The sequence below is a fragment of the Ranitomeya imitator genome, chromosome 5 (assembly GCF_032444005.1).
Source record: "Ranitomeya imitator isolate aRanImi1 chromosome 5, aRanImi1.pri, whole genome shotgun sequence".
In the NCBI taxonomy this organism is placed as follows: Eukaryota; Metazoa; Chordata; class Amphibia; order Anura; family Dendrobatidae; genus Ranitomeya; species Ranitomeya imitator.
In genome coordinates this window covers 341,056,212-341,080,281 of record NC_091286.1, presented here as the reverse complement: position 1 = coordinate 341,080,281, position 24,070 = coordinate 341,056,212, and the positions used below count along the sequence as shown (strand labels likewise).

Sequence of the window (24,070 nt, the reverse complement as noted above, 5' to 3'; positions counted from 1 at the left end):
ACAGCCTATGCTCGCCGGCGGTGTCGTTCCAGGGATGAATGCACTGACTCTCCCGGGGCTCACAGAATATTTTATGTCATGAAAGCTCTGCAGCCAGTCAGCAGCTGTTTCACCCTCACTTCCTTTGGACATAACCGATATTCGAAGAAAGTCAGAGAGCAACAGTAGATCTCACTTCTTCCAATAAAGTTAGAGCGGCTACTGATTGGCTGCAGGGCATGCGTGACATATACATGTCATTGAAGCCCTAGAAGAGCCAGTGCCATCATTGCTGGAATGGCACCAGCACAGGAGGTGAGTATTGAATATAGCAATTGAGAAAGGTTTGTCAAAGTGGTGGACAACCCTATTAATTTTACATAGTTTGACATTGCAATATAAAATAAGCATCTTACACCTTATGCAACAATTTCCATTTTTAATACTATTCATACCTTACGATAAGAACAAATATGAAGATATGAATTAGAAATTATGTGGAGAAACATATTTATTTAGTGGAAGTGAGTAGTTGTGTTACTTTGGCTATTTATTCTGTGAGAAAGCAAATTACAAGAAATACAATAAAAAAATGAAAAGATACATTATTTGTAACAAGTTAGTGCATTATATTTAGTGTTATATACATATTTACAGACAAATACAAATTAATTTAAAAGTTAATTCCTTGAAGAAAACATTTGCTTTAATAACATTTCCATCAAACCATATGTGCAGATACTTGAGATGTTGATAGTGTAAGACCCCCTAATCCTCTGGAGTCAAAGAAATTTTGCTGTCCTGTTCCACCAAGGAGATGAACTCCGTCCACAGGAGAGAGAATCTGACGGTCAGTCATAGTTCCACTTGGAGAAGACCCCAAAAAACTTCCTTGAGAAGATACAATTTTTTCAGGACTAGAAGCTAGTTTCGGGGAAGTGGAGAAGTTATAGCCATACAAAGCACATGGGCTATGAAGTCTAAATGCATTGTAAGAACTTTGATGTGGCTGTCCACTGCCAAAAGCATTGCTTGTTGGTGAAGGCATGAGATACTGCAGCTGAGGAGACATTCCAGAAATTTGCATCGATAAGCTTGTTTGGGGACATCCAAAGTTTTCATTGTCAGAACCTGCCATGGGCATATTTAATGTAGTGTTGCTCCCCATTCCAACATAGGAAGGGGTCCTTGGGGTTGCAAAGGTGTCACTGGTTGAGTTTGCAAGTCTGTTGTAAGTCTCAGCAAGAGAAGTGCTATATCTGTTAAGTGCAAGGCTAGATCTGCCACAGGCTGAATAATCTGCTGGCGAAAGGCTGCACAGCTGACCTGTGTTTGCTCCAAGATGGAAAGCTGGAGAAGAGCAGGGGGAACCTGGCAATAAGTGAGGATGAGCTGCGGCTCCAGAACCAGACAACAAAGAGGACGCTCCTGCAGTTCCTAAAAGAACAACACAAATAACACCAATTATTCTAGATAATTATCCACATACTTACATATCTATACAGTAGTCCTGAACACAGCACACATAAAACTACTGTGATACAATAATGTCAATTTGTATTATTGTATCATACAAATTGACATGTTCAGTAATAGAAGAAATACTTTTTTCTTTAGTTCACATAACATTTTATGAAATAATTCATGCTTATGATCTGGTTTTGGCTTCGTGCATTTTAAATAGTTTGCTTTTCATTTCACCGTTAACTTTCCATGCGTATGGTAATGGAATCTGAATAAGACGATAACAATCTCATAATGTTGGATATGACTAATAGGAGCCACTCCTGAAAGTGGAGAGGTTAAAATAACTGGATAATATAGCTGCATATTTCAGATTTTACTATGTGAATTATTACACTTAATGTTTTTTTTTTTTTCATATTATTTAGGAATTGTTTAAACATTTGAACACAAAAAAGATTTAAGATGACTCCATATTTATAGTTCCTTACATAATGATGAATAAAAATAACCTTGTCCTGTTTTTAAAACTCTTGGTATGTAATGACCCATAATTATAGATACCGTGAAACATGAATGTTTTGAAATTTTTATAGTTTAATGTCTTTTCCTCCCTATTAAATTATAATATTCCTGATAAGTGGATGTTTGAATAAACTAGTTATTTGTCTTCAAGTACCCATTATCTTAATTTTGTAAATTGTAATTATTTATTGCACCCCTAATGCTAGATCCAGGGTTAACAACTGATTGTACTGTATGTAAAAACATACCCCTTTTATAGAAAAAGAGGGTGCACCTAGTGGAGACTAGGAGGGCATGTTCCATCAGTGTTAGATACCAGGCGGTCCCTACTATGCCTCTTTAAAGAGTAGCTGTGGATTTATTTTTTATTTTTTCAGAAGTCACTAGTATACATGAAAATAAGACACTTTGTAATATACGGTATCTTATTAGAGAAATATGCTTGTGCCTCCTGAATTGATCTCAAAATTCTCAATTCTTAGGTAATATCGGTCTTCACCTAGCACAGATCTTCACGTTGCTGAGAAAAATGATGACAATTGGTGCTCATAAATTATTATGAACTGTAACTGCTGTGTCAGAAGAACTTACCTAGGTATGTCTATGTCTGCCTCTAGCACCTATCCTGTCCCATCTCCATAGAATTTTAAAAGCACTTACTGTTATCTCCTATGCAAGTAATAACTGAAAACTTCAGTGTGCATAACTATTCATCCCTCTAAAGACAGCACTTTGTTAAGCCTTCTTTTGTGGCAATTATAGTCGCAAGTCACTTTGGATAAGTCTCTATGAGCTTTAAACATCTTGCCACTGGACTTTTGCCTATTCCTCAAGGTAAAACTGCTCTAGCTCCTCTAAGTTAGTTTCCTCTAGTGAACAGCAATCTTCAAGTCTGACTACAGATTTTCAATTGGATTAAGGTCTGGGCTTTGACTATGCCACTGTAAAACATTTACATGTTTCACTTTAAACCACTCGAGTGTTGCTTTGGGTCATTGTCCTGTTGGAATGTGAACCTCAATTCCAGTCTCAAATCACTGACTGAATCAGATCTTGCTCAAGAATATTCCTGTATTTCACACCATTCATCTTCCCCTCAACTCATACCATTTTTCTGGTCACCACAATGTTTCACTGTGGGGATGGTGTTCTTGGTATGATGAGCTGCGTTGGTTGGGTGTCAGACATAGCGTTTACCTTGGTGGACAAAAAGTGAAATTTTGGCCTCATCTGACCACAGCACCTTTGTCTACACATTTGGGGAGCCTCCCACGTGTCTTTTGGCAAATTTAAAAGGAGCCTTACAATTTTTGTGTGTAAGTAAAAGCTTTTGTCTGCCTACTCTTACATAAAGGCCACCTCTATGAAGTGTACGGCTTATTGTGGTCATATGGATAAATACTCCAGTATCTGCATAGGAACTCTGCAGTTCCTTCTGGGTTACCTTTGGTCTCTGTGCCTCCTCTTTGACTAATGCCCTCCATGTCCAGGCTGAGAGTTTTGGTGGCTGGCCCTCTCTTGACAAGTTTGTTGTGGTACCATGTTCTTTGCATTTGAAGACAATGGATTTGATAGAGTTACTGGGGATTACCAGAGTTTGGGATATTTTTTAAAACCCAACCTTGACTTGTACTTCTCAACAACTTTTTCCCATGACTTATGTGGTGATCTCCTTAGCCTTAATGGTGGCATTTAGTTAGTGGTGCCTCTTGTTAATGGTGTTGTAGCCTCTATCGCCTTTCGGAAAAGGTGTGTATATACTGACAGACCATGTGACACTTAGATTGCACACTTGTGGACTTACTTTCACTAAGCATGTGACTTATGAAGGTAATTTCTTGCACCAGACATTTTTAAGGGTGTCATCGCAAAAGTGATGAACATGCCAATTTTTAGTTAATTGATCCCATAAGCTTAATTTATGCCTATATTTTTCTTACTTCACTTCACCAATTTAGACTAGTGCTGATGCAATCTCATACAAATCGGAGTGCAAAAATATTTAAACAAAGGTTGCAATGAATCAAAATAGGCAAAAAGACAAGGGGGTGAATATTTTTGCAAACCACTGTAATTCCCATTTTACCCATAAATCAAGAGTGAAAAATCAATCCAGGAGGAGAAAGAAGTAAAAAGCTCTGATAAGATACATTACAAAGCTGCTTATTTTCTTCCCGGAAGAAGAATTCAATCGAAACACGCGTAGGAGATTTAGAAGGTCCTGTGTGCTCCTATTGTGGTAATTATGCTTTGAGGTTTCTTTTTACAGCTGCATAGTACCCACCAACTTTAGGTGTGTAATCAGTGGTAGTTTTTGCTCGGCACATGGTACCACTGTTTAGGTGCTCTCCTTGGTATTACATGTTTAGCCATGTCTATTCCACTGACCTTTTGGCGTAGTTAATGGGTACATACACACATAGCATTCTGCATTGTGGGTTTTAGATCTCCTCATACATTTTTTCCACCACCATTACGTTGTGTTACAGCAATTTACCACTTAGTGGCTGGCCGAAAATTGACGTCTTTAGGTATTAGGAGATGTTCACATGTGACCTGTTTATTTATTTTTGATCGGAGGTACTTTTTAACAATATGATTGGTCTGTATATATTTGTTTGAGATTTTTAATCATTTTGATACCAATAAAATTGATCATTTTTTGAACTTTACATTCACGTGGCCTGTCTGATATTTCTGGTAGGCCCCTGTGTGTTTAAGAATCCTCAAGTATCAGGTTTCTAAAGTCACGCCTGTGTAACACTGTTCTACAGAAAAATTGGTTCATAGACAAAAACAGTTGAACTTAACTAATTTTGTGGTGCTGAAAATGAAAATGATGCTAAAATTTTCTGATTGGCTCTAATTTTCAAGATCCGGAGATGTTTGTAATTACTTATGACACCTTTCATGCAGGCTTATAGAAAAATTGTGTCTTTATTATTTCATCATCATTATTACATTGTTAATAGCTAGTCTATTACATCACCTATTTAGTCTATTAAGCCTTCAGTATTCTATCATCTCAGAGTGACCAATCAAAAAACGTCAACTCAGCTTCGATTATATAATCCTATTTACAGTTGCATCACCTACTTTTATAAATACTCTGTGTAAGATATACAGTTTTAGGATTTCTTAGCTTAACTTCTTAACATATTACACGTTGCTATATGTTTTTTCAGTTATGCCTCATTCTTGCATTGCAAATAACTTTTGCTACATTAAGGAAAGCCTACAACCTATATTTTGGCTGCAGAATAAGACCTCAGGATAAGTGTTGAACTCTACCCATATGCTGCAATAGATGCGCATCACTTCTTACCCAGTATTTGAATTGGAAGAGGCAATCTATGCTTTTTGTAGTCCCAATGATCTGGATAGAGCCAACCTATCACACTACCAATTTCTGTTTCTGCATGGTACCTCCCATTAGGAAAGGAGTTTCATGAAAGAAGTGGATGTTACAGTATCCATCTGCACATGCAGAAGAACTGCCAGTTCCAAAAGCTCCAGAAACATTTTTGTGAGGAAGAGGAAACTTGGTGTCATACAGCATCTTCCTTTCATGAGTCAAACTTTCCGTCAGAGACCTTAACTGAACCTCACCTTATAACACAAAGTGAACTAAACAATATTGTTAAAGATTTAGATCTGCCCAAGAGCAAGGCTGAGCTTTTAGGTTCCAGGCTACAGCAGTAGAGTCCCCTAGCAAGCGATGTTCTGATTTATTTGTTCCACAACCATGATAAAGATATTGTCCAATACTTCTTCATGGAGGATGATCTTGTGGCATGCATGAATGAAAGCTCTTCATCGATTTGTCCAAAACAAGCTTAAAAGCTGTCTTGCTGCATAATGGTATTATGGTACCTTCAACTTCAGTGGTTATGCAGTCCACGTGAAAGAAACCTATGACAGCATTAAACAGGTCTTGAGGTGCATGAAATATGACCAACATTTGCAGCCCTCTCTGTTGACTTAAAGGTGTTTGCCCATTTACTTGGTATCCAGTGTGGATACACAAAGTATTTCTGCTTTCCTTGAGTGGGATAGTTGTGGAAGAGAATGTTAATACAATAAAAGAGACTGGCTTCTCTGATATTCACTTCAGCCAAGAAGTAAAAATGTCCTGCATCCAGAACTTGCATTCAAGTATCTCATTGATACATTTCCAAGGTTGAGTGAAGCAAAGATAAAGTTAGGAGTCTTTATCGGACTTCAGATTCGTAAGCTTTTTCAAGATGAAGAGTTTCTCTATTTGTTGCAAGGCAAGGAAAAGGCTGCATAGGTAGCATTCGCAATAGTGGTAACAAATTTTTTGAGAAAGTCAAGAGTAGACAACTATGTAGAGTTGGTAGAAAATATCCTCAAAACATATAAGGATCTTGGCTGTGATATGTCCTTAAAGATTAATTTCTTACATTTGCATCTATGTTTTTTCCACCAAGCTGCGGAGCAGTGAGTGACAAACACAGTGAGAGATTTCACCAAGATATTGTGGCTCGGGAAAAAACATATCAAGGAAAATGGAATCCAATAATGCTTGCAGATTACTTTTGGACAATTGTAAAAGTTAATCCGATGTACAGTAGAAGTACAAGAGACAAGCAAAATAGAATGAAGACCAAATTTTGTAGTGCAATTTCTGTAGTTGTTTATGTTGTTTCAAAGTACCAAAATTTGAATGTATTATGTAGCAGTAAAAAACAAGCTCTTTGATATCATAGAAACAAGAGCCAACTAAAAATTTTCATTGTCAGATTTGAATTCTGGTGGTCAAAATCATTAAGAAATCGCTCATTTTATAACTGAACCTGACAACTTTTGAATATCTGTAGATCAGCGTAATCTGAAAAGTATTAAATTGAACTGAAGTGCATATCCTATTAAATGTTTTAGCAAGAGCTATTCTTTTAGTGTCAATATTAGTCATCCTGGACAGAACATAACCAAGGCAGCACAGTGGTTAGCTCTCTAGTCTTGCAGTGCTGAGGCTGTGGTTTCAAATCTCACCAAGGACAACATCTGCAGGGAGTTTGTATGTTCTCCCTGTGTTTACATCTGTCTCCTCTGGATACTATGGTTTTATACCATACTCCAAAGACATTCTGATAGAGAAATTAGGTTGTGAGCCCCAATTAGAACGTAGATGATAATATCTTTATTAGGGTATGTGCACACGTTCAGGTTTTTTTGTGCTTTTTCGTGATAAAACGCTATAAAAACGCATTAAAAACGCAGACATATGCATCCTATCATTTAGAATGCATTCTGCAATTTTTGTGCACGTGATGCATTTTTTTCCGCGAAAAAACGCATCACAGTAAAAAAGCAACATGTTCATTAATTTTGCAGCTTTTTCACGTTTTTCCCGCTAATCTATGCATTGGGAAAAAAACCAAAAAAAACACACAAAAAACACGCAAAAAACGTGCAAAACATGCATAAAAACATGAAAACACGCAAAAAAACCACATGCGGATTTCTGGCAGAGATGTCCGTTTTTTGTCAGGAAATTTCTGCAAGAAATCCTGACGTAACCTGAACGTGTGCACATACCCTTAAAGTGCGGTGGAATATTATAGCGCTATGAAAATAAGTATAGTTCGTAAAAAAGAATTGAAACAATTCCAACATTTCTGTGTAACTTAAAACATTGCAAGTGGGAATTCAAAAATATCAGTGTTATCTGACCAGTTGTTCCATGCCTAAGCTGAACAACACAATTGAAAAAAGAAACTAAAAAGACAATAGCAGATCTCATTTTTTTTTACCATTTTCCAACTTGTAGAATTTTTGTTCCCACTTTAAAGTACATTATACAAAATGTACTTCAATAGAGCCTTCAAAATTACAATTTGTCCTGACCAAAATACTGCTATGTTGATGGAAAAATGTAAAAGTTAAAAAAATTATGGCTTTTGGAATAGGAAGAGAAAAGAAAAGAATTAATTAAAAGAAAAAAATCTTACATTTAGTAAACACCATAATCAGCAAATATTCTAGTTAGAAATGATCAAGCCATTTGAAAGACAAATTTGCAGACTTCAACAAAATATCACCCTAATATATTTACTGCATATCACAATGCTGCAAAGCCTTTAAAAGGAATCCTGCACCTGCGCCCTACACTGGCATGATTATGAGTACCTTTTCCGCCCTGCTATGGGCAGTATCTTCACCATTGTTCTGTACAGGAGCCGACGAGTCACTGCTAGTTCAGTGTAGAAGAACAACGCAGCCAATGCCCAAAGCAGAGCGGAAATGGTACTCATAATTCCGCGAATGCATGGTGCAATTGCGGGATTCCGGTGCCACAGATGCACGTCACATGGCACTGTGATGTGCATGGGAGGGGGTGGTATGCAACACCGGCGGTAGAGTTTTCTTCCAGACACTGCACTCCACGGTGCCTGGAAGAGCGAATTAACATAAAAAATTAAAAGTCTATTTCTCAGCAACAAGACTGCAGCTAAGAGCTATAACGGTTGGACTTTTTTAACATTTCTATCACCTGCATGCCTATAGTAATAGCTTTAAAGCATACCAGGGGGTGACAGATTCCCTTTAATTGTCCTGAAAATAGGTTCATAACATTTGGAGGTCTCCTAGGATTGTATTGAACCCCTTTTGAACTCTTTAATACAAACCAGTGTGGTCAGCACTTTTCAAAGTTAAGAAGTAATGGCTTCTCAACTAATAGTGAAAAATTATCCCTTTTATGGGATTCATAACAGATTTCCTATTCTCAAAACAAAAAAAACAATTACAAAAATTATACCTTTTTAAGATAGCGGGAACAGGCTAGCTGTTTTCAAAGTGAAAAAGTAATGGCTTATTGTGAACAATCCATTTAAAAAACAATTAGCCCTATTTTTTGAGCTGTTTGATGTTTTTGCTCCATCAAGAGAGTATAATTGCATCAGCAGCATAGTCTATCACTAGAAAACACAATGTGTAGCCAGTAGTGTTGAGCATTCCGATACCGCAAGTATCGGGTATCGGCCGATACTTGCGGTATCGGAATTCCGATACCGAGTTCCGATATTTTTGCGATATCGGGAATCGGTATCGGATCCTTATTAATGTGTAAAATAAAGAATTAAAATAAAAAATATTGATATACTCACCTCTCCGGAGGCCCCTGGACATCACCGCTGGTAACCGGCAGCCTTCTTTGTTTAAAATGAGCGCGTTTAGGGACTTCCATGACGTCACGGCTTCTGATTGGTCGCATGCAGCTCATGTGACCGCCACGCGACCAATCAGAAGCCGCGACGTCATTCTCAGGTCCTAAACTCCTCATTCTAGGAATTTAGGACCTGAGAATGACGTCGCGGCTTCTGATTGGTCGCGTGGCGGTCACATGAGCGGCACGCGACAAATCAGAAGTCGCGACGTCATTCTCAGGTCCTAAACGCGCTCATTTTAAGCAAAGAAGGCTGCCGGTTACCAGCGGTGATGTCCAGGGGCCTCCGGAGAGGTAATTATATCAATATTTTTTATTTTAATTCTTCATTTTACACATTAATATGGATCCCAGGGCCTGAAGGAGAGTTTCCTCTCCTTCAGACCCTGGGAACCATCAGGATACCTTCTGATACTTGGTGTCCCATTGACTTGTATTGGTATCGGGTATCGGTATCGGCGATATCCGATACTTTTTGGGTATCGGCCGATACTATCCGATACCGATACTTTCAAGTATCGGACGGTATCGCTCAACACTAGTAGCCAGGGATTGTGTGGCTGTAAAGGTTGTGCATGTGTATTGGCAGTGGTAATGTCATAAGCCATAGAGAAGTGAAATAGGACCTGGCCTTCAAGGAGATGACTGGCAGTATAGGACAAGCAACATCAGGACTGTCGGCAGCAGTATAGTCTAGCACTATAAAATACAGTGAGCAGACAGGCAAGAGATTTGTTGATTTGTTATTATTTAATAGTACCATTTGAGTTTCACACCCTAGCCAAAAATGAGTGTTCAAGAAGGTGCTGGTTCATCTGGAGCGGATGCTGTGCTTTCTAATTCAGCTATATTGTAAAGTCATATACAGTAAAGAAACCACACACCAATAGGCACTAATATGCGCAAGTAATTTTATTGGTTTGTTTTCTTATCTAATTTCCACACCTTTGTGGCTTTTGGACATAAAGTGACAATAATCGTAACAACACTTGGAGTTTTGTAACCCTTTATCAGTCTAATGAAATTCACCAAATCACACCATCTCTTCTGCTATACAGGACGCATCATAGCTATGGGGTTTCTACTAGAGAATACCAACCTAAGACCATGTTTTCTCCCTTACATTAGACTACACAGGCACATGCTGAGGGTCTACTATTGGGGAATACAACCGTGCACCAGAACGTCTTTACACAGCCAAAAAGGACAAGCAAAAAATAATCATTATTAATAATAATTAAAATAGAACTACAAATTCACTCCAGAACAAAAGTGGTAAGTGGCCCAAAGAGTCACAATCTATGTCCACTTCTCAGTATGGGGCAGAGAGTAGGAGAGACAAAGGAAAAGTAAGATACTTTTACTCAACAATTCACAACTCAGCCAGACTGCAGAGCTTGGCACCCTATAAAAGCACGCAAGAATGGTGCCCCCGTTCAACGTTGTCTTGCCTTAGAAACCCTAGGGAGCCCTATCCATGGAAAAAACAAGCTCTTTAATGAACAAAACCCCTTATGTAAGGGGGACAGAAGCAATATCCATACAAACAAATCAATTATTGTAAATATAACAACAATAAAAGACTAAAAGCAAATTCTCAATATATACTGATTGCAAGTAGATATAAAGTGGTATATGGCCCCTGAAATGTAAGAAACAAGAAGGGATGTCACAAATACAAGGGACCCCACATAGCTACCAAATTCACTACAGCCACAAGAAAATGGAGGTAAAAGGATAATATCTAAAAAATACTCCTCATGGTTACCAGTTTACCGTGATGAAACGCCGACACGTCTCCCCATTGTAGTACTGGTTTATCAGAAAGTGTGTAGAAGGTGGTCCATCATATGAAGCTTGTTTGGGATGTCATACATGGATGTCAGTGTATCTGTCTACGATATGGGCTTCTATAAATAGGCCAGGGAGTTGAGAGCCACAGTATGCAATGTCCCAATTTATGGAAAAATGTTTTAGAGACATATTATTCACAGACTGACAACCAATCACAGTTTCCATGCACTGCAACAATAGTTCAGTAATACAACACAGTCCATTTTTGGCCTTTTTCTGTCCCTATGAGAACAAGCTGTGAGAATAAGCTACGTACTCTGAAACTGCCTAAAAACAGCCTAAAATGGCATGGATGTGCCAGCCCTCATTTTTCATATTGGCTGTGATAGTCTCCCCTGATTAGCTGCTCTAAACCAAGTGATAAAATAGCTGTGAGGAATTATGGGTAAGCCCACCTAACCATCCTTATACCACTCTGTGACTTCAGTGTGTCAAATGGAACCAAGCATTTTATCTTTTTTGGCTGATCTACATGAATTATTTTACAAATCGATTGAATACGTGGGAACCTACGCATTTCTGGAAATTTGATTCAAAGTCAATTTTCCACTAATCGAATCAATAATCTCAATTTGCAACCAATTTATATTCTACGATATCAATTTAGTTAAGGCCATAATTACAATCCAATTTGGGCTCAGCTCTTGACAACGTATCTTACACAGGGACCTGATATTTGATTAACTATTTTGTTCAATGAATGAGCTATATGAAAAAACGTTATTGAAAAGATATGCGTACCTTTACCATGTAACTGTACTCTATTCATTTTTATATTTACACAACCAGTATCTGACCTATTTTAGTGAATGCATTTTAAGAAGCATACAGTCATAGAAGGAGTTATTCGGCTGTTTTCAAGCTTAATGTGTTGTAAAAGTAATAATATTCCTCTTTGGGGGGACAGCGTTAGAGTGTAAAACATTTACTGGGGTTTGTGCCCTTGAAATTTTAACACTTTATCAAAGCTCATTTCCAGAGTTAAAGGAAATTTGTCAGCATGATCCACCCACTCCTATCAGCACATGGTCATGTTATTTTCATTTTTACGCTTTACTATCTGACACTAACCTTGGCTCAATTAATTAAAAATACTGTAGTAGACCCCGATTGCTACAGTATATTTTTATTGTCCTTAATTTAGTCCTATCAACTAATCTAAATTATTTTTTTAATTCTTTTTCACACAAAAACAAACAACTGGAGTCAGATCACTGATGTGTATCAGTGTATCAGTGTATCAGTGATCAGCGCTCGATGGCTGTAGGACGCACACACGAATGTGGTACAAAAAGGGGATAAAAAAAACTGACATGGAAAATAGTCCTTGCCAAAAGTGAGCACAGACACTAATCAGTGATGAATATCTGAACAGCGGCTCAGTAGCTGTAGGACGTACACACGGAGCGCTGCAATGGAGAGGAGCAAAATAGACAGGGACAAAAACAATCATTGAAAAAAGCAAGCATGAGTGAGGATCAGTGATTTGTGTCACTGATCAGCGCTCGGCGACTGCAGAACACATGCACAGAGGTGGTACAAAGGGGGGAGAAAAAATAGACAGGGCCAAAAAAATACTTGAAACAGCGAGCATGTGTGCGATTCTGTGATTTGTGTCAGTGATCAGTGCTCAGCGGCTGCAGGACACACAAAAAAGAAAAAACATGCCACAAATCGAGCAATTTGACGCTTGATGGCAGAAGGGGTGGGGAGTGAGGAAATAGAGGGGAAAAGAGGGGAGAGGAGGATTGGGGTGGATTAGAAAAGATCAGGAACGGATCAGGGAACGATCAGTAAGGTCTTCTTTCTTCTTCAGCAGCAGCACCAGAAGTGATGGCACAGGCTTTAAAAAGTCTGTGGCACCACAAGGTCCAGCACAGCGCACAGAACCACACAGTGACCGCCCTGTACACGTTTGCAGCTTGAATCTTGAAGTACAGGGAGGTCACTGTCGGGTCAAATTGCATCTGTACACTCTGATGCGATCAACATCATTGTCCGATCACACCAGTCTGAGCAATTGTAGTTGACAACTCCAAGTGCCTATGGTCGAGATGCCGCATTAAAGATATGATGTATCCATACGTAAGTACCTACTGACCTGGATGTATGGATGCATCAAAAGTGATAAAGGGGTTAAAGAATCAAGATGAGGTGTGAATAATCTTGAACTATTTTATGTAACGATGTGTAAAGTCGGGAATAATTAGGGTTTATGCATTATATTAATTCGTCATATGAGGACATTCCAGTAAAACTGAGTAATATATAACAAACTTATATTTCCAGATCCTGCCAACTTAACCCCTTACTGCCACTGGATGGGATAGTATGCCCAATGGCAGTACCCCGGCTTTGATGTGGGCTCCGGCGGTGAGCCCGCATCAAAGCCGGGACATGTCAGCTGTTTTGAACAGCTGACATGTGCCCGCAATAGCCGCAGGCAGAATCGTGATTGGCCCGTGGCTATTAACTAGTTAAATGCCGCTGTCAAACTCTGACAGTGGCAGTTAACGTGCGCTTCCGGCCATCAGGCCGGAAATAAACACACTGCTTACCCCGTCATGTGATCGGGGGTCATCGGTTCATCAGCATAACAACCAGACGTCTCCTTGAGACCTCTATGTTTGTTGATGCTGGATTGCTATGAGTTCCACCCTGTGGTCGGCGCTCATAGCAGTGCAGTAATTCTGTTACATAGAGGCAATCTGAGCATCGCCTCTATGTAGCAGAGCCGATCAAGTTGTGGCAGCTTCTAGCCTCCCAGCCTCCCATGGAGGCTATTGAAGCATGCCAAAACGTAAAGAAAAATAGGTTTAAAAATATAAAAAATAGAAAAACTATAAAAGTTTAAATGACTCCCCTTTCACCCCATTTAAAATAAAACAATAAAAATAAAATCAAACATACACATATTTTGTATCGCAGCTTTCAGAATTGCCCAATCTATCAATAAAAAGAAGGATAAGCCTGATCGCTAAACGGAGTAGCGAGAAAAAATCGAAACGCCAGAATTATCTTTTTTGGTCGCCACGACATTACATTAAAATGCAATAACGGGAGATCAAAAGAACGTATCTGCACAAAAGTTGAATGATTAAAAACGTCAGCTCGGCATGCAGAAAATAAGCCCTCACCTAACCTGAGATCATGAAAAATGGAGACGCTACAGTTATCGGAAAATGGCACAATTTATTTTTTTTACCAAACTTTGGAATTTTTTTTCACCACTTAGATAAAAAAGAAATTAGACATGTTTGGTGTCTATGAACTTGTAATACAAGTGATAAAGAGATGTGTGCACTACAACCATGTGGTGCCCGGGTAGGTTCCCAAACCGTTAGTGACAAATAAAATATAACCCGGCACTCAACTTAGCATTGAAAAATAGCACTAGAGTTATTGATCCAAAAGTATAACAAGACGTTTCGGTCCCAGGTCAGGACCTTCATCAATAACGTTTGGAGGGATATGTAGTGGTGAAAAGCGGCTGTGTAAGCCAGTAATAATAGCAAAAGGTATATAAGGAAGGAAATCCAATGGAGGCAGGGATGTAGCCTGTGTCCCAAGTGCTGTCACGGCAACCTAGCAAAAAAGCCAAACAAAAAACAAGTGTGGGATTGCATTTTTTGGCAATTTCACGGCACTTGGAATTTTTTTCCCATTTTCGAGTACACAATGTGCTAGAACCAATGATGTTGTTCAAAAGTACAACTCATCCTGCACAAAATAAGCCTTCACATGGCCATGGCCATATTCATGGAAAAATTAAAAAGTTATGGCTCTGGAAAGAAGGGGAGCGAAAAACGAAAACGCAAAAATGAAAAAAGCTCCGGTCATGAAGGGGTTAATAGTCACAGCCTATGCTTGTCAAGATTGTGAATAAAGGGTTAAATTATTTTAAGTAATTGATCACTAGAGCAGAATGTATTAAAACAGTTAATATATTATACAGGAGCTTGCGAAAGTAAGATGCAAATATATTTTACAGAAATTATAGGGAATCTGTTGGATCATTATTGGTTCTGCCATGTTCAGCTAAGCTCTGCCCAATTTTTTTAAGAAAAGTGGCAAGAGTGGCAAAAAAAGTGAAAATCAATTACCATTTTTCTGTGCAAAAAGTGGCAATAGTTTTATATATTTCCTCTTATAAGTATAGTGCATAGAGTTATAATAAAGGGATACTTAAACAACCTTGATATTCTCTCTTCACATCTTAAACATCACTATTGCAATTCTTAGCAACATATTTTTTAATTTGCATATTTTATCAATAAAAATAAAAGTAATAGTGTCTAAAAATAATCGTGTATAATCGTTTATTTTACAAAAATTTTTAAACATCTAGACTGCCAACTCTCTCATCAACCAATTTCAATTGGCCCTAATGGTTATAGATCATAAAAGCTTGGAGCTGGACCTTATCAATGTGTTAAGTATTAGGATTCTCGTATCATAGTTAAATATTTTTGTAATATATAAATCAGTAATTCATGACAGATCGTACTGTTTCATCAGAATTAACAGCAAAATTGCCCAAATCAAGTCCATCTGTATAGAAGTTCCCGCCAAGTGTTGATCATTAACTGACTATCATCACTTCATTGAATCTAATATATGGATGGGCCAGATGTGATGATTTCATTTTAGCATTAATCCTGATAGAATGACATACCGCGCTGTGAAATTTAAGAAAAAAAGTGTATGATCTGTATTTTATATTTGACAGGCCCATGTCAAGCAGAATGAAAACGGAAAAGGTGATATACTGTTTAACAGAATGAAAAGCTGCATTTTTTAAAGGGGAATATTTTTAAAAAATGAGGTTCATTTCAAGCACATGGCTGATACAAGATCAATACTCATACAAGTATTAATGTCTATCAACATTGTTTTAGAGAATAGAGATAAGTTTACTTTTCTTTTAGCAATTTTGTCAAGTTACATCTTAATTTGCAGAGAATTGTATAGCAGCTGATATCAGATTGGACAAATGCGTTGTAAATAATATTAGTTTTGCCAATTTAAAGTTGGAATGGTGATTTAAATTAAAATGTTTAGTGTGAATATTATGCATTATCATTCTGCTTGGATAGGTATTAACAGCTTTCCGTACAGAAAATTGAAGTCAATTTAATGAAAGGGAAAAATGAAATAGTTAAACGCTTGTTGCAGTGATTGCCCAGTCTAAATAGCTTTTTTTCACATTGCGAGATCAACTAATACCCCAACAGAATTCTATTCTTGTATAAAAAGCTACAGCCCTCATTGATATATTGGCTTTCGCTACTAGAAGGGAGTAGATGCTACTAGGAATCCCCGAAAATAGCTGCTATCAAGAGGGCACTCATGTGTAAGTACTTTAGTGGCTGTTAAAATCAGAGGGAGAGCTGCTAATGACATAGCTTTCAGCTCTAGCTTACAAGTGATGCTAATTAGGAGACCCCAGCATACCATACATAATAAGGTATGTTTCAATGGGCTGTACAGCCAAGACAAACCCTTTAACAAGCATTTACGGGGCTTTTTTTTAGCAGTAATTATGATGTTATGACTTTTTCATAGTAAAAAATATACATCTATGTCTTATGTGCGTGGGTTTATGCTACATATACTATACATAGGTCATGCTTGAAAAATTCCTTAGCAAAGTTGAAAAAATAGCATTAATTGGCCAATATACTGCCACTATCTTAAAAAATACAATATACAAATATTGCAACTAATAATTCTGACTATAGCAAAACTCTGAACAATAGAACATTCTTTACTCTAGCTAATAAATATTAACAAGCATAGAGTAAATTTACATATGCAGGAAAAGATAATCTATTTCCCAGATAGCCACGGAGTTTACGATTTCACCCGGACCTTGACACTTAAGGAGGCCTATGACCCCTTCCGCCACGTTAGTGGAAAGCAATCCTATAATTAACATGGTCACCCAAGCCCAAGTGTTAAAGCTCATCATGTCTATAATTTCTCATCAGCTGATACGGACAAGGGGTAATATTACTTCCTGACCGTTCTTATTACTAGAAGATATAAATATATCAAGCTTTACCTTGTTTAGTCATACCAGGAATGTCTTCAAATGTGAGGGTCCTCAAAGAAGGTCTCCAAAATGCATACGACTCCACCAGAGCTTCTAAACCCATTCTAAGAATACAAACAGATAAGAATGTTATAAAGAAAATAAGAAAAATACTGACGTGTAATGTAATAAAGTAAAGCACCACAGGTTTACAACCCACAACACATAGTCCAAGTGGCTTGGAAAAGTAATGACTTCTACTAAGGCTCACTCAACGTTGCACAATTTAACAAACTGTTTAAAAAGGTGAAAAAAATCTGGACATTATGGCGAAGAAAAAAATAATTTCTACAACCAATAAACTTCTAAAACGGTTTTATTGTGAGTGATTTGTTTTTATTTAATGCCAGTTTTAGAACCCCATTATAACTATCAAACAGTTTCATGCCAAGCTTTTTCTCAGATCACAGCTATTGCACAGGCAAGGGCTATAAAGCATTTATGAGACGAAGCTTGGTCGAAATGCCTTCATTTTCAGCAGTTACCCAGACTTTTCACTTCCATTTAAATAGGAGATAAAAAAGGTACCTCCTGGAGAAGTATAGCCCGGGTGATAATTTATTCAAGATGCCTTCCAACAATTTCCCAAGTTTTATCACCAATTTAATTTATGCAATCAACTGGGCACATTAATTTAGCGAAATGCTTACAATTATTTAAAGGGAAGAGATTGTTTTGCCTTCCTGATTTAACATTTTATAGGGTCAGACTCAAAGTTTAGCAAAAGAATGGAACTTTATTCTCACCACATAAATTTGCTTTCACTTTGCTAATATTCTCCAGGATATCTTTTAACGGCTTAAGCTGCTGATTTCTATTAAATAAACCCTGCAACTATATACCACTTTAAGGAGGGTGAAATCCTATATATAAAACTAAATTGCATTATACCTAAAAGAATGTTTAAGCTGTTAAAATCGTTAAGAGAGTCCTATCTAGTAAATTAACAAAAACTGTATTATACGCACTGACATTTGATCATTTTGTTTTCCCTTCCATGAAGGGGTCACATATACTGACTTTACAATAACCCTTATGACCGAATTTGGTGACATTTAGATATAAGCTAAAATATTTTACAAAGTGTTAAACTTAATAAATGTATAAAACGATCACAATAAAAGGCATGGCACTTTATGTCATACGACACTTAACTATACTTTGCACATGTAATATATATATAATACATAATATTAATATATATTTTACTGTACTTTTTTTGTTTTTAGAAAAGGGAAAATACTTCACATTGATATTAAAAAAAACTTCTTTATAACATACTCCTTAAAGTGTGAAAAAATGTTTTAGGAAAAACACATAGTAATCTGTTATGATAATATTATTAATGAATATATTTTTTCTTTTTAACAGGACATTCAATGGGTTCTTGTATTCTTCTATTTTTCAAGGTAATACTGTATGTCTTATTGCGCTGAAGTGCAAATTTTGAAAAAATCACATCAAAGTGGCACAAAAATTCTAATAATGATATTATATGTCTGCCAATAATTAAGAATATTACTAGTTTTATTTTTCAATATTTGAAGTGCATTTAAAATATTCCTTTAAAACCACCGTTTATCAAATTGTCCTAAAATCGAATTTTACACCTATTGTAACAAAGGTAACATATCTAAAGGAAAAAAAACATACCCTCAAAAAATTCTAAATGATCCTTATCAATGATCCTCGACAATTTTTAACTATTCAGACATCAAGAATATCTGTTTTTCGATGTTACTATAGGTATTGAAAAGAAATGTGCTCAAATGAATATTTTGTTTCTCAATTTACTTCTTTGTAGTCCAGAAACTGTAATATCTGTGAAGCTAGGTCCTAAGGTCTTAAACTAGGCTAATTCTGAGCTGTGATTAAATCACCACTTAAACTAAACCAGATTTTAGCCTGTCACCCTTTTGCAGATCAAACAAATGCAAGAGGCTAGAGGGAGAAAGCAGCGCTTTTTTGCAAATGAATAAACACTTTTTTTTTTCAGGTAGGAGCAAAACCAATAAAGAGGCAAAAACAGTCATTTCCTATCAGCAACACATGCATTTTAATACTTTGTGCTGCTGTGACAATAATTTACTACAAATGTGAGATAGGGGGGCGTACATTGTGAAATACTCTTATTTAAAAGATTTAAAAACAGTATAGTTTTATAGTATAGTTGCTGTAATAAATGCATATTCTCTTTTGTGTCCCCCCCTGGCCAGGAGATATAGTATATGGCAACCATGAACTGGAGCAGTTCTTCATGATCAGACACAGCCATTACACAGTACACAGCAGGGGACATATATCAGCTTATACCAGCACAGGAACACATCCAGTTGTGAAACCTAATTTTGTTTCCAAGATTTATTGATTAAAATGTAGTTTGTGGGAAAAAAAAACCTTTAAGGCCCATTTGAGGTCAAAATAACCATGTGGAGTAAACATATGGCTAAATCTTTACTGATGGTCTGGAAAAGATTCTATGAAGCCAGTGTTTTCTTGTTTTATGAAGCATAGCTTTCTCGAGAGTTATAAGGACTCAAGATTTGGAAACAGTCATCCTTAACTAATGCCTGTACATTAGTGTTGAGCGATACCGTCCGATACTTGAAAGTATCGGTATCGGATAGTATCGGCCGATACCCGAAAAATATCGGATATCGCCGATACCGATATCCGATACCAATACAAGTCAATGGGACATCAAGTATCGAAATGTATCCTGATGGTTCCCAGGGTCTGAAGGAGAGGAAACTCTCCTTCAGGCCCTGGGATCCATAGTGAGGTGTAAAATAAAGAATTAAAATAAAAAATATTGATATGCTCACCTCTCCGGCGGCCCCTGGACATCACGCTGGTAACCGGCCGGCTTCTTTGTTTAAAATGAGCGCGTTTAGGACCTGCGAATGACGTCGCGGCTTCTGATTGGTCGCGTGCCGCTCATGTGACCGCCACGCGACCAATCAGAAGCCGTGACATCATTCGCAGGTCCTTAATTCCTAGAATTAGGAGTTTAGTGAATGAGAATGACGTCGCGGCTTCTGATTGGTCGCGTGGCGGTCACATGAGCGGCACGCGACCAATCAGAAGCCGCGATGTCATTCGCAGGTCCTAAACGCACTCATTTTAAACAAAGAAGCCGGCCGGTTACCAGCGTGATGTCCAGGGGCCGCCGGAGAGGTGAGCATATCAATATTTTTTATTTTAATTCTTTATTTTACACATCCCTATTGATCCGATACCGATACCCGATACCACAAAAGTATCGGATCTCGGTATCGGAATTTCGATACCGCAAGTATCGGCCGATACCCGATACTTGCGGTATCGGAATGCTCAACACTACTGTACATGTAAAGGTGATACTTTTTAATATAGAAGGCTTTTTTCTGCGTATGTTCCTCTTCATTCAGCTAGATTAAAACCTTGAAGTGGTATAACGTATAACTGTATTTTACTATTGATGTACATTGAATGGCTTTAGGATTTATACTTTATACTTTTATCATCATTTTTCCACTATACACTAGAGCAATAGAACACATATTATTATGTATTTTGATGGATGCATGAGCAGTTAAATGCCAACCTGTTTCGGCCCGAATCTCTAAATCCTTTGGCAAACGGATTTCGGTCAATTTTCAAACGGGTTATCTAGAAATAAAAAAATTAAAAAGAATAAGACAAACATTTATTGAATTATTCTCTTTTTGTATGATAAAAATGTGAAAAAAAAATTAATATTTCTTTTAAATACCACAGAATATTATCATATTACTTTTGTCAAAGTCTTCAGTCTGAAAACATAGCCAAGACGCAATAACAGATAGAAAAAAAATAGGTAAACACCATGGGCCATCTTACTCTGCACTGCTTTGGATCAATAACAAATATGAAATTTAGTCAGTTGTGGAATAACCTTAGTAACTTTCTGCTTATTAGGCTGAACTGACAAAAAGCAAAGCACCTTATTGTATTATGATATGAGAAGCTAGTGTATTTTTTATTCCAAAGAACAGCCCTGTTATAGCAAATGTAGAAATATAACAGTTAATGCACATAAATATTTTCATTTCACTTTCCTATCACTTTGCCATTTATGGAATTCTCAAAGTGCATTTATCTTATCACACATTTCTGTGCCTAAAGCAAATCAACCTCTAAATAGTCGTTCTTAAGAACTCATAATAAATCATTATATGAGCTATTAGGGCTATTTGGCTGGAGCTCTTATGAAAAAGAAACATGATTTCAGATGAGCAGACACATGATTCCAATAGAATACATCTGTGACTCCCCTAAAACATGTAGACAAACGTCACATTAAATGTGTTAATGATTCTACTGAGTCACCCTGTTTTCTACTTATAATTCCAATTTCATGAGAATTAGTTTACAGTGGTAAAGCGTAAGAACTAATGGAAAAATCTATCATGTACGTCATAGAAGTCAACAAATTGTTTTTTTTTATTGTTGGAGGAACGTACCCTGGCCAACACCATTACTGCTGAGTGCTGACAATGGTATAATAGACAAAAGATTTTTAGGCCTTTATATCTTCATAAATATGAACAGACATTTTTGTTTTTTAATTACCATAATTTAACAAAACACTTCTATGTGCAAAAACGTAAAAAATAGCTTGAACGATAAAACTATGGTTGATCAGATCTTCTTGATTATCTATATCTATTCCAAGTTTCTGGTTTTAAAAAAATCTATTTTCATATACACATTTAGTGAATTCCTAGTTGATAGATTAGAGTCTACCTTTTATTAGGCAGAACAGAGAGTGAAACAGTAATTTTCATCTTTAACATTAGATTGATTTCCTCATTTTTCAGCAAAATTTTGTCTGTTAATGATTTTTGAATGAGTCATCAAAGAAAGAAATTAGATTAGTAACCTCGCTCTAAAGGGCGTAGCCTATTGGTGCATTAAATAGACATTATATGGCAATAAATCTGGACTCAATAACATGATAAGCTCATGAAGACAGCTTATTAAAAAGGGTTAAGCCAGCTTCATACCTACATCATTAACACTCCAAGTACCCACTGGTGTTCTGACTAGAGATGAGTGGATCACTTTGCGGAACCCTGATTCACATTCCAGGTCAATGCACTCTGTTCGAGAACAGAAGCTGCGTATGTTTCTTGACCTTCCCGGTTCCTGGTGCAGTGTTTGATATCACGCAATGAGCAGCACACAGGTGCACAGGTGACAATGTTCCAGCACAGCAAATCCTTAGATCTGCTCATCTTTAGTCCTGATGCAAACTCAATAGACTCATGGGCAGATATACACAGTGGCGACCAAAAGTTTTGCATTTTTTTAAAAGTGTGATTACTTCTGTCTGATTGGTGTGATGCCATTTTCCTGGTGATTTTAGTAAACGGGAAGAAGATGATTGTCAGCTAAAAGGACAAAAATTGAGTTTGACATTGTTCTATTCCTTTATATGTTAGTTTTCAACATTTTGTGGACCAAATTTTTTGCATATTTTGTAATGGGTAGTCGAATTTTTCTAAATTTGTATTTTTTTTTGTTTGTTTGTGTGTTTTTGGTTAAAACATGGCAAAGGCAAAAACAAATTTATCACCAGTGGTCAGGAAGCTTATTCTGAGAGTGATGTCAGGCAAAAGCCAGAGGTAGCTATGGAATTCAACTGTTCTCAGAGTCAAGTTTCACAAATAATAAAGAAAGGAAAAGAAGGTTTTGGAACAGCTAAAAAACCTAGTTGTGGACAACCACAAAAAACTTCCTCCAACGTTGATGACATTATTAAGAAAAAGTCAGCATCTTATGTCCATATAAGTGTTGTACAGATTTTGCACAAAATGAATTAAGAATATGGGGTCAAAGTGAGTCGCCAAACTGTGGTGTGATGGCTAAGAGCAGTAGGGCTGAATGCATGAGTTCCAGTCAAGAAGCCTTTCATCTCTGCAAAGAACTAGAAGGTCCGACGTGAGTTTGCCAAAGAACATAGACAATTGAAATAGATTGGTTTAAGGTGTTGTGTTCGGAAGAATCCAGGTTCAATCTGTTTGGTAGTGATGGCAAGCAACTATATATACATACCACCCAATTGGAAAACGTAATGATGTAAGGCACTAAACACCTACAGCGAAACATGGTGGTGGCAATGTCATGGTTTGGGGCTGCTTTTCTGCATAAACCATTGGCCCTCTGTATAGAATTGATGGAAATATTAGTGCTACCATGTACAATGATATTAAATCAAAAAACTTTATGATCTCACAAATAACATTGTGCCATGCTGAAACTATCAAAATCCAAAAACAGCCACTATTAACTCTTGTCAAAAGAAAAATTACCAGAAAGCACAATACCAATGTATATTCAAAAATTGGTTAATTAAAATTAATTAATTTTTGAATATACATTGGTATTGTGCTTTCTGGCCATTTTTCTCTTGACTAGAGTTAATAGTGGCTGTTTTTGGATTTTCACATGTACAATGATATACTGAAGAATGTAATGCTACCACATGGTAAAACCAAAGTAGGAAGGGGCTGGAAATTCCAGCAGACAATGATCCTAAGCACACATTCAATTTAGTCAAAAATTGGTTAGCAAAGAAAAATGTTCCCCTGTTGCAATGGCCAAGCCAATCACCTGTTTTAAACCCTATAAAGCAGGGGTGTCAAACTGCATTCCTCGAGGGCTGCAAACAGGTCATGTTTTCAGGATTTCTTTGTACTGCACAGGTGATAATGTAATCACCTACACAAATAATGAGTTGGTGATTAAATTATCACCTGTGCAGTACAAGGAAATCCTGAAAACATGACCTGTTTGCAGCCTTTGAGGAATGCAGTTTGACACCCCTGCTATAAAGCACCTTTGAGATGAGATAGGGTGATGAATTTGGGCCTGTACCCATAGCAATAACGATGAATTGCTTGCAGATATGCAAGTGGAATGGAGCAAGATCCCTTAGG

The 24,070-nt window shown here is 37.1% G+C and overlaps 1 protein-coding gene across 1 annotated transcript in view; it reads right to left on the bottom strand.

Annotated features, from left to right (window-relative positions):
• Nucleotides 1–472: 472 nt before the first annotated feature.
• The window catches only part of TBX18 (T-box transcription factor 18), a 61,466-nt gene continuing 37,868 nt past the window's right edge, over nucleotides 473–24,070 (bottom strand). Inside the window, exons 6-8 of the mRNA XM_069726420.1 lie at nucleotides 20,695–20,759; nucleotides 17,079–17,173; nucleotides 473–1,416 (exon numbers count right to left, since the gene is read on the bottom strand). Coding sequence (XP_069582521.1) covers nucleotides 701–1,416; nucleotides 17,079–17,173; nucleotides 20,695–20,759 — 876 coding nt within the window. The 3' untranslated portion in view covers nucleotides 473–700. The remainder of the gene's footprint in view (nucleotides 1,417–17,078; nucleotides 17,174–20,694; nucleotides 20,760–24,070) is intronic.